Source organism: Rana temporaria, chromosome 7 (assembly GCF_905171775.1).
Source record: "Rana temporaria chromosome 7, aRanTem1.1, whole genome shotgun sequence".
In the NCBI taxonomy this organism is placed as follows: Eukaryota; Metazoa; Chordata; class Amphibia; order Anura; family Ranidae; genus Rana; species Rana temporaria.
This window is the reverse complement of record NC_053495.1, coordinates 50867074-50883389: the sequence shown is the minus strand read 5'-3', so window position 1 is coordinate 50883389 and position 16316 is coordinate 50867074. Positions and strand designations below refer to the sequence as shown.

Genomic DNA, 16316 nt, shown 5'->3' with positions numbered 1-16316 from the left:
GACGCTCTCTACATGTTAGAGACTTCAAGGAGGTGTGAATTACTGGGCGTGCCGCAATGCATACTGGGAAATGTAGTTCTTACATGAACGAGCGCCGCAAACCAGGAAGTGAATGAGCGAACAGAAACTAGAATGCCGGAGGTGATATAGATGAAGGAATATAATAGGTATTTACTCGTTTTTTTAACAGAATCATTACACTATTCTGTCTGTCTACCTTGCAGACATTAATTTTAGGCAACTTTTTTTTTTCCCTTTAGTGACTCTTTAACTTTCTAATTGATATGCAGAATTATTCTCTATATACAGAGCCATCAGCAAGCCAGAATTTACAAGGCAACCTTTTGAACTTATTTCGACCAGCATGATCAGGCCGTTGCGCCCATGAAATTACCTTTTTGCTCGCAATAAAAAAAGAAGGATGGCTACAGACTTTGTAAAGATTGCTGAAGAGATAATGGAACTATATGGTCAGATCAGCCAGCTGCAGCCCGCAGAAACCCACAAGGATCCAGATTATAACTGGTTCCAGGCAGCAGGTACACCATGTTCTTCCTTTTGGCATTTATGTGTATGAATATCTGACAGCTTGTAAGAGAACACGGCGCCCAATAATATATAAATCTCCCAGCATGTCCCAACCACACTACACCCAGAACTAATAACCAATCATCTCACACAAACTGATTCACCTAATTGGGCGTTTCATTAAAAGACTCATTCACCGTTTCCAGTCACTAATTACACATTGATAATTTCTGTAGCCGACATTGCACCAGCCTGCAGTGCAAAATGCTGCGCTTCACCAGTCTGGCTGGAGTGCCCACTGCCTTTGTTACTTCACACCATACTGCATTTACAGTATACGTTGGCATGCATTTTAGTGCTGGTTCACACAAGTGAGCTTTCATATGCAACCGAGTCACACAATCATATAACAAAGGGAAATCTCATTCAACACGGCCAATATGTAGCCAAGTTGCAGCAAAGTCACCATACAATAGAACTGAAACAATCACATGGCAGGAGTGTGAACCCGGCCAAAATGTTCATCTGTTGAGAAGTGTTTTGAAGTTTTGTTTCCTTTAAATTAATTCCCAGTTCCCTGGAAGACTCAAAACAAAAGCACTCTTCACTTCAGTACTTCATCCGTGTTGGATGTCAATGCTCTGCAATGCGTAAAAAAATAAATAAATAAATACAAAAAAAAAAAAAAACACACACATTGTGTAAACAAGGCACATAGGGGGGTTGATTTACTAAAGGCAAATCCACTTTGCGACACAACTGTACTTGTAAGTGCAGACGGGGGAAGCTCTGCTGATTTTATCATCCAATCATGTACAAGCAAAAATGCTGTTCTTTTTTTTTTGCATATCCCCCTCAGATCTACAGCGACTGCACTTCCAAGTGCACGGCAGATTTGCCTTTAGTAAATAAACCCCATAGTGTTGTACTAAAACTGGAGAGTGCAAAATCTGGGGCAACTGTACATGGAAGTTGATTGGCTACCAACTTCAGCTTGTTCAATTAAAGGGGTTGTAAAGGTTTGCGTTTTATTTTCTAAATAGGTTCCTTTAAGCTAGTGCATTGTTGGTTCACTTACCTTTTCCTTTTAAATGTTCCCCCTTGTCTGAATTTCTTACTTTGTTTCTCCTCAGTAAGCTTGCCGCCCCCCCCCCCCCCCCCCCCCCCATCACCGAGCCATTCTGGCTGGGGGTTGGTCATCCAGAACAGCTTACTGAGGAGGAACAGGAAGTGAGAAATTCAGACAAAAGGGAAAAAAAAAATCATTTATGAAAGGGAAATCAAAAGGAAAAGGAAAAGGAAAAAAAAAAAAAGTTAGTGAACCAACAATGCACCAGCTTAAGCACATGAGGACCGTCTCACGTACATATATGTCGGCACTTTAAAGATGGATATCTTTATAACGGCAGCAGCTGCCACTACCGAGATATCCATCTTTTCCGTGGCCGGTCCTAAACGATAATGGTGGTCTCCGCATGGGATTCACCGTTATCGGCGGTGGGAGAGGGCCCCACCTCCTGCTTACTGGAGCCGTCTTTTTTTTTTTTAAAAAGCGCCCAGTCGAGCTCATTACGCAGAAGCGAACGCATACGTGAGTAGTGCCCGCATATGAAAACAGTGTTCAAACCGCACAAGTGAGGTATCGCCGCAACCGTTAGAGCGAGAGCAACAATTCTAGCCCTAGACCTCCTCTAACTCAAAAGATGCAACTATAGAATTTTTTAAGGGTCGCCTATGGAGGAGTTTTCTAAGGGTAAAAGTTTGACGCCATTCCACGAGCAGGCGCAATTTTGAAGCGTGACATGTTGGGTATCATTTTACTCAGCATAACATTATCTTTCACAATATAAAAAAATAAAATTGGGCTAACTTTACTGTTGTCTTATTTTTTATTTTAAATTTCAAAAAAAGTGAGCTTGCAAGATCGCTGCATAAATACGGTGCGGCAAAAAAGTGACCACCATTTTATTCTTTAGGGTGAGAGAGATAGAGACACACACACACACACACACACACACACACGAGACGCACCAGATTTTGCACACTCCAGTTTTAGTAAATCAAGCCCGAATTTCTATTTGCAGGAACCTGCATTTTCCACACTGGATAAACACAGGGCATTCCTTAGAGCCACAGAAAGCAGCCGGTTTCCCATGTGTCTCACTCACAATTAAGGCCCGTACACACGATCGGATTTTCTGACAATTGTGTGATGGCAGGGTTTTTGTTGGATAATCCAACCGTTTGTACACTCCAATCAACAAATATGTTCCGTCGGATTAGCCGATCATGTGCACACAAGTCCTTTGGACTAAAATCCAAAGTACAAACACGCATGCTCTGAACCAATGTCAACCATAAGACAACATTGGCAGAAGTTGCCCAAGGGGTGGCTGAAAGACGTAGTTTCGTGTACGTTGGCTGAAAAAGTTCTGCTGTCTCAATGCAGAACAAGTTCACTGCCAACGCTCTTCGCACAAAATTCCACGGATTTGTCCGATGAAAAGCCAAAATCGGGTGCACGAAGCTTAACACAAGCGCGATGCAAACCCCCCCCCCCCCACCAGAATGTCAATTTGTCTTCTGGCAATACTTCCACCTGTTTACCATTTCATTCTAAAAAACCCCGAAAGGTTTTTGGCAGAGTTAACAAGAATATGACCCCCAAGGTCAAATTCATCATGCAAGAGTCACCCTTCCAGGGACTTTGCTTCAGGCTAAAATCATGACAGAGGTCCCAACCCGATGTACATATAAATAGAAGGTATAAATAGATGGCAAAAAGAGTCATGTTCCGGCACACATGGATAGTAAATTTGACCTGGCACCTTATTTTCTGGATTCTTTTTACTCCCCGGGATCTTAGTGACCCTGTAATTACTTTAAGGGCGCCGTCACACTTGTGTGCGAGTTTCATGCACCGCAATCACGTTAAATTTGTTTTTAATACGTCACAGGAGATTGTAGTTTACTGCGTGATTATAGGAAAGGACTTTCTTTTTTTTAAATAAAGTCATGATGTACTGCCACCATTTTCTCTTTTGTGTCACAACAAAATGTTTTACTACTGCCACTATTCTTGTAAGGCATGGTTCCATATAGAAAAAAATAGTTTGTATATATATATATATATATACACACACACACACACACACACACACACACACACTTTTTATATTATATCTCCATCTATCCAAACCAAGAAGATGAGAACAGTACACAAGTCACTTTGTGTTTTTAGGACCCCATAGGACAGTATGCACCATGGAACAAATGGCCAAAATGCAAGCAGTACCCCCCGCCAAATGCAACTTTTTGAAGTGAATGGGGCCCTGCTGCAACCAAGTGCAATGCACAGGGCTGCAGAGTGGTGGTGTGGGTTAAAATTAGGAGGGGCGCATCTTCACTGGTCATGCGATTCGATTATCCTGCGATGCATCACGATTACCGACCATGGTTTTCATAAAATATATTCAAGAAGTCAGAAGAACGCGATATAGAATATATATATATATATATATATATATATATATATATATATATATAAATAATCTCTATCTCCATAATTTTTTTTTTTTTTTTATTGGTTTCTAACAGTGTTTACTGCAATCAGCCATGGCTTGGTGAAATGCGCATAGCGACTGCAGATTCTAAACATACTCTCCACGTCCCATCTATTAATAGTAATGTCAGATGGGCTTTTACACGCTCTGTTTACACTAATGAATGCGACAGTGGTTTTCCCTCATTCATAAGCAGTCGTCACACACACACACACCTTGTGTTCCATGCAGTAATTGCACTGCATTTAATTTTATTAAAATGTGTTAATTAACCTTTCCTACATTCTAATGTATCCTAATCCACTGAAAGTCCTGCTCTATACAGTGCATTTAAACATTACATTATGATTTGCACAGCACATAATACTGCTGATCTCAATAAGAGCCACAGAAAGGGGCCGAATTCATAACCCCATCCATATAGCATAGATATACCTTCCCCCCTCCTGATCATTATGATGGGAGAGGAATCCACTCCCAAAATGCAGCACAAGGCTTATCATTAACCTGCACTTTACATTCTTATCTTAATATTATTTGCAGTGTCTATTGTTACCACATGCAGATTGTACCGTTATTTACTTAAAACGTGCTAAAGCAACAAGCCTATCTGCTGCTTCCTCCTGATCCTACAATGATCAGATGGACTGGCCATCCGTGACATACCAATAAACCAATGTGCTATAGGAAGTCTACCTGCACAGGGGCCCCATACAGACCTACTGCTGGTATCATTTTGTTGTAAAAGCCAACTAGACAGTTCAGGTCACAATTCTTAAAGCGAAGTTCCGCCAAAATAAATAAAAAAATAATAATTGAAAGTCAGCAGCTACAAATACTGCAGCTGCCGACTTAATATTAAGACACTTACCCGTGATGTCATAACCACACCAGAAGCAGATCTGCCCCTTGGTTGCAGGCGCTGGCATCTTCAGTAAGGGAATCAGGAAGTGAAACTTTGCGGATTCACAGCCTAGTTCACTACTGCGCGAATCGCGCTGCACGTCCTTACTGGTCCCCTGCTGTCTTCTGGGAACTGTGCGTCTCCCCAGAAGAGGAAGAGGGGGAGATGGAGGAGGAGGAGGGGGGGGGGGGTCTAACATTGCATAGATCGCCTGAAGTGGGAGAAAATACCTGTATAAAGGCCCCTACACACGGTCAGACTTTTTGCCAACAAACTTCAAAATCTGCAAGTTTTCAAATTTGTCCGACCGTGTGTACGCTCCATCGGACCAACTTTTTCGGGTTTCATCGGGCAAAAAGTTCGGTCTGCAAACGGACAAACTTTACGTCAACAAAAGTCCGATGGTGCCTAGTCCGACCGTGTGTACAGCAAGCCATCAGACTTTTGTACAAAGTGCAAATACGCATGCTCAGAACCAATGTTAAAATCAACCAACAATAGCAGAAGTTAACCAAAGGGTGGCGGTAAAGAGCAGAAAAACCACGTGATGTTGGGAAAGTTTTAGAAAAGTTTGCAGAAAAGTCAGAGCGTGTGTATGCTATGGGTGTGACCGGACAAAAATCCAAGGGAAAGTTTGTTTGATGTCCGACTGTGTCTACGAGGCTTTAGACAGGCATCTGCTCCCCCCTGAAATGGAAGTTACATTTTTGGGTAGAACTTCACTTTAAAAACAACCACATTGCATGCAGGGGTTGTAAACTCTTGTGTTTTTTCACCTTGTCTCGACTCTTGATTGGATAGGTTGATAGCAGCACAGCAATCGGCTCCCGCTGCTGTCAATCAAATCCAATGACGCAGGCGCTGGGTAGAGTCCTGCATTCTGTGTGAATGGACACAGAAGCAGGATTCAGTAGTGCACACGTGTCCAACTTAGGAGAGTCTTCTCCAATGTGGGCACCCGATGCAGGGAGGAGCTACCAGGGCCACTTCGACTGTACGGTGGAGGCAAGTATGATGCACACATACAATTGGCCTTATCGGTGACCATGCTCAGAGTACAACCCCATACAAGTCTAGAGCGGCTCACTGTGTAGGCATTGTCCCCAATAAAAAGGGAGTTATCCCCATGGTGGTATATGCTGTACAACAGGACATGGCTGTCACTGATTTAAAGGGGTTGTAAAGGTTCGTCTTTTATTTTCTAAATAGGTTCCTTTAAGCTAGTGCATTGTTGGTTCACTTACCTTTTCCTTCGATTTCCCTTCTAAATGTTTTTTTTCCCCTTTGTCTGAATTTCTCACTTCCTGTTTCTCCTCAGTAAGCTTTCCACCATCATCTGAGCGGTGGAAAGTCATTTAGAACAGCTTACTGAACACCTTACTGAGGAGGAACAGGAAGTGAGAAATTCAGACAAAGAAAAAAAAACATTTAGAAGGGAAATGGAAGGAAAAGGTAAGTGAACCAACAATGCACTAGCTTAAATTAACCTATTTAGAAAATAAAAAACGAACCTTTACATCCCCTTTAAGAAGCTGGCGTGGGGTGTTAGTGCAGGTTAGCTCAAGTAGGGATGCTGAGAATTGGATACAGGTAAAGGCTCGTGCATACTGCAGCTCAAAAAAGCTGCTCCTACGGGCTCTTGAGCTAAAAAAAAAAAAAAAAAAAAAAACACATTTTGGCTTTTTCAGAGGTTTACAGGCATATGCTCTTACATGTAGAGAGGAAAAAAAAAATGTACAACCTAAAATAGCCTAATAGGTTATCTCAGTAGCAGGGGTAGGGAGCATTAGAACAGGTCAGTTTAGTAGGGGTGTGGCAGTTTTAGTGCAGGTAAGGTCAGTTCAGTAGGGGGAGGGGGGGCAGTATTAGTGAAGGTCAGTTCAGTAGAGGTGTGGCAGTTTTCATGTAGGTCAGTTTCGTAGGATTGCACGAATAGTTGGCCTTTAAAGACTGTCCAGCTTTTATGTCTAGTTGAAAGGGATTCCCCCACCCTAGTGACAGTGAATAGAGACGTTTCTTAAATCAGGAAACAAACAGAAGACACCTTGCTGTTATGCTGATCAACTGCTTCCAACATTGAATATTGGAGCGAGTGGACAAAACAAAAACCACATGCACTGTAGAAATTTGTTCAAACATTTTCCATCAGGCTCCATCCAATTTTTTCGTTGCCGGGGTTGAAAACGCACACATTCCATTTGACCTCACTAACTGATCAGAAGAAAAAAAAAAAAAAAAAAAGCCGCCTTATCAGAGGAGGTGAATTATCAGCCAGAAGAGGTTTTCTAATATCTCCAACTGCCATCTGTGTGTCTGCAGGGAGCCCCACACCTGGCATACCACGGCTCTCTGCTGTCAGAGCCTTTACCTGACCTCTGCTCAGGTCATACAAGATGAGAAGTTTTCAGACCAAGCAATGTATTTATAGATCTCTCTCTGCAAATTTAAATAAAAAAAAAAAGAAGATAGTTTGCATCCAGGTCAGCAGCACTAGAGATGTACACATCCTGCAACGCTGCACACGGCAAGAGCAAATGTTCTCCCCGACATACAAGAATCTAAAAACAATTTTGTCTGACAAAACCCAAATGGGTGTACAAGACGACACGTGTTTTTCAGCAATTCTGACATGTTTACCTAGGTGGATGTAAACATATACATTTATTTTTGTTTAAGACTAATAACCAGTCAATACAGAACGGTATTTTTTTTTATTTTTTCCCCATATACTGCTTATCCTTAAAGGGGTTGTAAAGGTTTGTTATTTTCTAAACTGGTTACTTTAAGCTAGTGCATTGTTGGTTCACTTACCTTTTCCTTCCATTTCTCTTCTAAATGTTTTTTTGCTTTGTCTGAATTTCTCACTTCCTGTTTCTCCTCAGTAAGCCGTTCTAAAAGACTATCCACCGCTCGGATGATGGTGGAAAGCTTACCGAGGAGAAACATTTAGAAGGGAAATGGAAGGAAAAGGTAAGTGAACCAACAATGCACTAGCTTAAAAGGAACCCATTTAGAAAATAAAAGAGGAACCTTTACAACCCCTTTAAATATATAGAATAACTCCACACATCAATAGGATGTATTATCCAAGGCCTGCCTGCCGTTCTGAAAATCAATAGAGCTGTACAAACATCACAAGATTTCATGCTTTTGTTTGTTGAAGCTGCATTCACTCTTCATTCCCACAATTTGTTTTTCTAAATAAAGAAGTTCTCTGGAAATTCCAGCCTCATTCACACAGGATTTCATTGCCAGCTGCAGTCAGTCATGAATCCAGTGTGTTTCTGTGGCTGGATGAAGAAGTGGATAGCTGTGGACACTGAGCCTGTACAAAGCAAGGACGGGGACTACCTGTGCTCAGGGACAGATGCAAGTCACCATGTCCCCTTGCTTTGTGCACTGATCCAAATCATTTGGTGGAGGAGGGGGGGGGGGTGTGGATTTGTTTTTCAGGGGTTGGGCTTGGTCCCTTAGTTTGAGTGAAGGGAACTCTTAACCACTTAACCCCCGGACCCCTCGCATTTTTGCGATTCGGCACTGCGCCGCTTTAACTGACAAATGCGCGGTCATGCGACGTGGCTCCCAAACAAAATTGGCGGCCTTTTTTTCCCACAAATAGAGCTTTCTTTTGGTGGTATTTGATCACCTCTGCGGTTTTTAGTTTTTGCGCTATAAACAAAAGTAGAGCGACAATTTAAAAAAAAAAAAAGAATATTTTTTACTTTTTGCTATAATAAATATCCCCCAAAAATATATATAAAAAAAAAAACGATTTTTTTCCCCTCAGTTTAGGCCGATACGTATTCTTCTACATATTTTTCGTAAAAAAATTAAAAATCGCAATAAACGTTTATTGATTGGTTTGCGCAAAAGTTATAGCGTTTACAAAATAGGGAGGGTAACAGTTTTATGGCATTTTTATTAATATTTTTTTTTTTTTACTAGTAATGGCGGCGATCAGCGATTTTTTTTTCGGTACTGCGACATTATGGCGGACACTTTTGACACATTTTGGGACCATTGGCATTTTTATAGTGATCAGTGCTATAAAAATGCATTGGATTGCTATAAAAATGCCACTGGCAGGGAAGGGGTTAACACTAGGGGGCGGGAAGTATGTTCCCTGGGTGTGTTCTAACTGTAGTGGGGGTGGACTCACTAGGGGAAATTACTGATCACTGTTTATACATTGTATGAACAGACGGTCAGGCATTTGTCCCCTGACAGGACTGGGAGCTGTGCGTTTACACACACAGCTCCCGGTCCTCGCTCTGTAACGAGCGATCGGGGGTGCCCGGCGGTGATCACACGCGTCGGGATCAGGGACGCGCCCCTAGTGGCCGCTTCGCAAGGCAACGTATAGCTACGGGCTCTCGCGCAGGGGAGCCGACCTGCCGCCGTATAACTGCGGCAGCTGGTCGGCAAGTAGTTAAGGTGTCAGCATACCAAGACATTTCGGACAAAATTCATGCTCCCAAACTTGTTAGGAATGGTTTGGGGGATGGGCCCTTCCTGTGCCAATATGACTGTGTACCAGGGCACAAAGCGAGGTCTACAAACACATGGATGAGCGAGTTTGGGGTGAAGGAACTTAGCTGGCCTGCACAACCCAATAGAAAGCCTTTGGGATGAATTAGGCCCCTTTCACATTGGACCTGTAGCCGCGGTATATCGCCGCTAAAAATAGCGGCGCTATACCGCTGAGATTGCCGCACACACACACGTTTAGCTATATTTGGTGTTTATAATCACATCCTGGACACCCAGAATTCTGTTTCCTCTAAAGCAGGGGTGTCAAACTCAATTTCATCATAGGCCATATCAGCATTATGATTGTCCGCAAAAGGGCCAGTTGCATCTGTAAGATTAGATGTCCAGCGCATCCCCTCCCCATTAGATGTCAAGAGCCACCCCACCATCAGAAGTCCCCTATTCTCCATTACATCACAGTGCACCTCCCTTTCCTTATGCTGCTGTTGGGAAGAAGCTGGATGCATTGCTTGAAAGCAAAAAGTAAGGGTCTGGAGGAGGACCAGAGGAAGTCTGGAGCTCTCCTGCAGCTGGAGAGGTGCAAGGGCCACATGAACTAGCCTGGAGGGCCGGATGTGTTGGACACCTGTGCTCTAAACTGACCACAACCAGAAATTGGTAAATGCCCAACTTAGCTGACAGCATGAAAAATCATTGCATGCATGTGTCTAGAAATGTCCTCCAAGGTCTATAAAATACAACAGTGCCGGTGTGATTGAGACTGAATATCACTCAGTCTGTCCAATGGGATCAACTTCACTCATAGACTTGTGATGTCCCAGGCTTCATAGTCCATTCAACCTCTTAAGGACCGCCGCATGCAGATACACGTCGACAGAATGCCACGGCTGAGTATATATATATATATATTTTTTTTTTTATTTATTTAGCCAGCCATGTGGTCACGCTCGCGACCCTGATGCAAGCTCTGAATGTGCCCCCGGGATCCGATGTCCTCCGGGGTCCCACAATCAGGTCACAGAGCTAAAGAACGGGGAGATGTTAGTGTAAACACAACATCTCCCTGTTCTTCCTAGTGACATGTCACTGAGCATCTGTTCCCCATCATCGGGAACAGCGATCAGTGGCGTGTCACGGCAAGCCACGCCCCCCCAAAAGTTAGAAGCATTTCCTAGGTCACACTTAACCCCCTTCATTGCCAGTGTAATTTTTACAGTAAATCAGTGCATTTTTTATAGCACTGAGCGCTCTAAAAATGACAATGGCCCCAAAAGTGTCTGATATGTCCGCCATATAGTCGCAGTCACGATAGCGATATAATAATCTCGATCTCTTAACTAAAAAAAAAAAAAAAAAAAAAAATATTTTTTTGGGATATATTTATTTATTGAATTTTTTTCCAAAATTGTCACTATTTTTGTTTATAGCGCAAAAAAAAATAAAAAAAAAAAAACGCAGAGGTGATCAAATACCACAAAAAGAAATCTCTATTTGTGGAAGAAGAAAAACAAAAAACCCAAAAACACACACACGTCAATTTTATTTGGGAGCCACGTCGCACAATTGTCAGTTAAAGCGACAGTGTCGAATCACAAAAAGTGGCCTGGTCTTTGGACAGCCAAATGGCCCGGGGGCTTAAGTGGTCAATGTCTGCTAAGCTTTGTTCAACAGTGCTTCATGTTGAGAGGGTTTAGTTGTTTTATGGATGTTCCATAAACACCCGTCACTTATAACCACATGTGGCGACATATATAGCGCTGATCTTGACATAAATCAATGTTGTGACCAGAACATAAGCACCCATCTCAACACATTACATGTCATGGCAGACCCCTTTCACACCGAGGCAGTTTTCAGGCGTTTTAGCGCTAGAAATAGTGCCTGAAAACTGCCTCCCAAATGTGAAAGCCTGAGCGCTATCACACTGGAGCAGTCGCTTGTGGGACATTAGAAAAAGTCCTGAAACACAGTACTAAAGCGCCGCTAGAAAGAGTAGCACGAACGCACAGGCAGCCCCAATGTGAAAGGGTTTGTTTTGTAGTTTTCTAAATAGGTTCCTTTAAGCTAGTGCATTGTTGGTTCACTTACCTTTTCCTTCAATTTCCCTTCTAAATGTTTTTATCCCCCCCCCCCCCTTTGAATTTCTCACTTCCTTTTTCTCCTCAGTAACCTTGCCCCCATCATTCGAGCCATTCTGGCTGGAGGCAAGGCAGTCAGAACAGCTTACTGAGGAGGAGGAACAGGAAGTGAGAAATTCAGACAAAGAAAAAAAAACTATTTAGAAGGGAAATCGAGGGAAAAGGTAAGGGAACCAACAATGCACTAGCTTAACCACATAAGGACCGCCTCCTGCGCATATACCTCGGCAGAATGGCACGGCTGGGCACAAGCATGTACGTCCTCTTTAAGTGCCCAGCCTTGGGTCGCGGGCGTGCGCCCCGGGACGAAGCTCCGTGGCCCGAGATCGTCCCGCGATCGGTCCCCGGAGCTGAAGAACGAAGAGAGGTGTGTGTAAACACAGCTTCACCGTTCTTCACTGTGGCGCCGTCACTGATCGTGTGTTCCCTGTTATAGGGAAACACGATCAATGACGTCACACGTCCAGCCCCCCTACAGTTAGAAACACATATTAGGTCACACTTAACCCCCTTCAGCGCCCCCCTAGTGGTTAACTCCCAAACTGCAATTGTCATTTTCACAGTAAACAATACATTTTTATAGCATTTTTTGCTGTGAAAATTACAATTGTCCCAAAAATGTGTCAAAATTGTCCGATGCGTCCGCCATAATGTTGCAGTCACGAAAAAAATAAATAAATAAAGAGAAGAAGCTGATCGCTGCCATTAGTGTTAAAAAAAAAATACAATTATTAATAAAAAAATGCAATATAACTATCCCCCCCATTTTGTAAACGCTATAAAATTTGCGCAAACCAAATCGATAAACGTTTATTGCGATATTTTTTTTACCAAAAATAGGTAGAAGGATACGTATTGCCCTAAACTGAGGGAAAAAAAAACTTTTTTTTTTTTTTTTTTTAGATATTTTTGGGGGATATTTATTATAGCAAAAAGAAAAAAAATATTGCATTTTTTTCAAAATTGTCACTATTTTTGTTTATAGCGCAAAAACTAAAAACCACAGAGGTGATCAAATACCACCATAAGAAAGCTCTATTTGTGGGGAAAAAAGGACGCCAATTTTGTTTGGGAGCCACGTCGCACGACCGCACAATTGTCTGTTAAAGCGACGCAGTGCCGAATCGCAAAAACTGGCCGGGTCCTTTACCTGCATTTTGGTCCAGGTCTTAAGTGGTTAAAGTATTTTGCTTATATGTTGAAACAGGTGTATATATATATATATATATATATATATATATATATATATATATATATATATATATATATATATATGCAGAAGTAAAGACAAATCATTATTATTAGAACCCCAACCAGGTATCACTGTTGTCTGTGTCCCCATTAGGGAGATTCGCCCTCCATCAGTCCTGTTTACTGAAAGGAAATTCAAACTTTCATGTTGCCATCATAACAGCAATAGAAGGGAAATCTTCCAATGGGGACACCAGTTCTGGTTCCAACCAGAGATCCTCTCACTTTTCAGGGATTTCCTGTGACTTCTTGTTGCGTCTATGGGACAGGAAGTGCGGGAAATCTCCCCAATGGGACTCCCTCACCCCTCTCTTACTCCATACACAATGAAGGAAGTTGTACATGAAATAAAGAATTGTAGAATGAAATCCCCCCATACAGACACATGAGACTTCAGAGCTCCTGACTGGAGTGTGAGGAGCGGTCATTGTCACAGCACTGGCCGTGTCCGGGGCTCCTGGGCTCCATGTCCCCTCAGTGGAGCCCCCCAGGGTACTGCCACTATCCCCTCCCCCACACACAGCCCCTATGAGAGAATTACCTGGTGCTCATCGGAGGCCGTACACATTCCGGCCCGGGAGTCCCTCCTCACCGTCCTCCGTGTCCCACACAGCCTGAGACCCCGACACAACATCCACATCCCCCTCATCCTTCTTTCTAATCCCCGGACTCCGCTCTCTATCCGTTCTGCTCCGCTCCCGGGATATATCTCAGCTGTGCGGGGACACCCAGCCACTCACAAACCGGCGGCTTCCTACTCAGCCAATCAGGGACCACAACCAGATCCAGCCCCCAGACCAGCAGCTTCCGGTGAAGACAATAACACCAGTCTGACCAGTATATGATCCCAGGCCAGTACAGGATGCCATTGTCACCTCCCCTCCCCCAACGTGTCATCCATATCCACCAATTATGTGATGATCATTCCCGACACTAAGATCCACCGATCATCTCATCATGTGTCCTGTCCTACACCCACCTACCTACCTACCGATCATCTCATCCACCACCATGTGTCCTGTCCTACACCCACCTACCGATCATGTCATCCACCACCATGTGTCCTGCCCTACACCCACCTACCTATCATCTCATCCACTACCATGTGTCCCGTCCTACACCCACCTACCGATCATCTCATCCACCACCATGTGTCCTGTCCTACACCTACCTACCTACCGATCATCTCATCCACCACCATGTGTCCTGTCCTACACCCACCTACCTACCTATCATCTCATCCACCACCATGTGTCCTGTCCTACACATACCTACCTACCTATCATCTCATCCACCACCATGTGTCCTGTCCTACACATACCTACCTACCGATCATCTCATCCACCACCATGTGTCCTGTCCTACACCCACCTACCGATCATCTCATCCACCACATGTCCTGTCCTACACCCATCTACCTACCTATCATCTCATTCACCACCATGTGTCCTGTCCTACACCCACCTACCTATCATCTCATCCACCACCATGTGTCCTGTCCTACACCCACCTACCTACCGATCATCTCATCCACCACCATGTGTCCTGTCCTACACCCACCTACCGATCATCTCATCCACCACCATGTGTCCTGTCCTACACCCACCTACCTATCATCTCATCCATCACCATGTGTCCTGTCCTACACCCACCTACCTACCGATCATCTCATCCACCACCATGTGTCCTGTCCTACACCCACCTACCTACTGATCATCTCATCCACCACCATGTGTCCTGTCCTACACCCACCTACCTACCGATCATCTCACCCACCACCATGTGTCCTGTCCTACACCCACCTACCTACCAATCATGTCATCCACCACCATGTGTCCTGTCCTACACCCACCTACCGATCATCTCATCCACCACCATGTGTCCTGTCCTACACCCACCTACCTATCATCTCATCCACCACCATGTGTCCTGTCCTACACCCACCTACCGATCATCTCATCCACCACCATGTGTCCTGTCCTACACCCACCTACCTACCGATCATCTCATCCACCACCATGTGTCCTGTCCTACACCCACCTACCGATCATCTCATCCACCACCATGTGTCCTGTCCTACACCCACCTACCTATCATCTCATCCACCACCATGTGTCCTGTCCTACACCCACCTACCTATCATCTCATCCACCACCATGTGTCCTGTCCTACACCCACCTACCGATCATCTCATCCACCACCATGTGTCCTGTCCTACACCCACCTACCTATCATCTCATCCACCACCATGTGTCCTGTCCTACACCCACCTACCTACCTATCATGTCATCCACCACCATGTGTCCTGTCCTACACCCACCTACCTACCGATCATCCACCACCATGTGTCCTGTCCTACACCCACCTACCTACCTATCATGTCATCCACCACCATGTGTCATGTCCTACACCCACCTACCTACCGATCATCTCATCCACCACCATGTGTCCTGTCCTACACCCACCTACCTACCTATCATGTCATCCACCACCATGTGTCATGTCCTACACCCACCTACCTACCGATCATCTCATCCACCACCATGTGTCCTGTCCTACACCCACCTACCTACCGATCATGTCATCCACCACCATGTGTCCTGTCCTACACCCACCTACCTACCGATCATCTCATCCACCACCATGTGTCCTGTCCTACACCCACCTACCTACCGATCATCTCATCCACCACCATGTGTCCTGTCCTACACCCACCTACCGATCATCTCATCCACCACCATGTGTCCTGTCCTACACCCACCTACCTATCATCTCATCCACCACCATGTGTCCTGTCCTACACCCACCTACCTATCATCTCATCCACCACCATGTGTCCTGTCCTAAACCCACCTACCTACCAATCATCTCATCCACCACCACGTGTCCTGTCCTACACCCACCTACCTATCATCTCATCCACCACCATGTGTCCTGTCCTACACCCACCTACCTACCCACCGATCATCTCATCCACCACCATGTGTCCTGTCCTACACCCACCTACCTATCATCTCATCCACCACCATGTGTCCTGTCCTACACCCACCTACCTACCTATCATGTCATCCACCACCATGTGTCATGTCCTACACCCACCTACCTACCGATCATCTCATCCACCACCATGTGTCCTGTCCTACACCCACCTACCGATCATCTCATCCACCACCATGTGTCCTGTCCTACACCCATCTACCTACCTATCATCTCATCCACCACCATATGTCCTGTCCTACACCCACCTACCTACCAATCATGTCATCCACCACCATGTGTCCTGTCCTACACCCACCTACCTACCGATCATCTCATCCACCACCATGTGTCCCGTCCTACACCCACCTACCTACCGATCATCTCATCCACCACCATGTGTCCTGTCCTACACCCATCTACCCACCTACCTACCGATCATCTCATCCACCACCATGTGTCCTG

The 16316-nt window shown here is 44.5% G+C and overlaps 1 protein-coding gene across 1 annotated transcript in view; it reads right to left on the bottom strand.

Moving 5' to 3' along the window:
* LOC120945290 (haloacid dehalogenase-like hydrolase domain-containing 5) overlaps positions 1–13756 on the bottom strand; it is a 37824-nt gene extending 24068 nt beyond the window's left edge. Inside the window, exon 1 of the mRNA XM_040359351.1 lies at positions 13417–13756. Coding sequence (XP_040215285.1) covers positions 13417–13524 — 108 coding nt within the window. The 5' untranslated portion in view covers positions 13525–13756. The remainder of the gene's footprint in view (positions 1–13416) is intronic.
* Positions 13757–16316: the final 2560 nt, after the last annotated feature.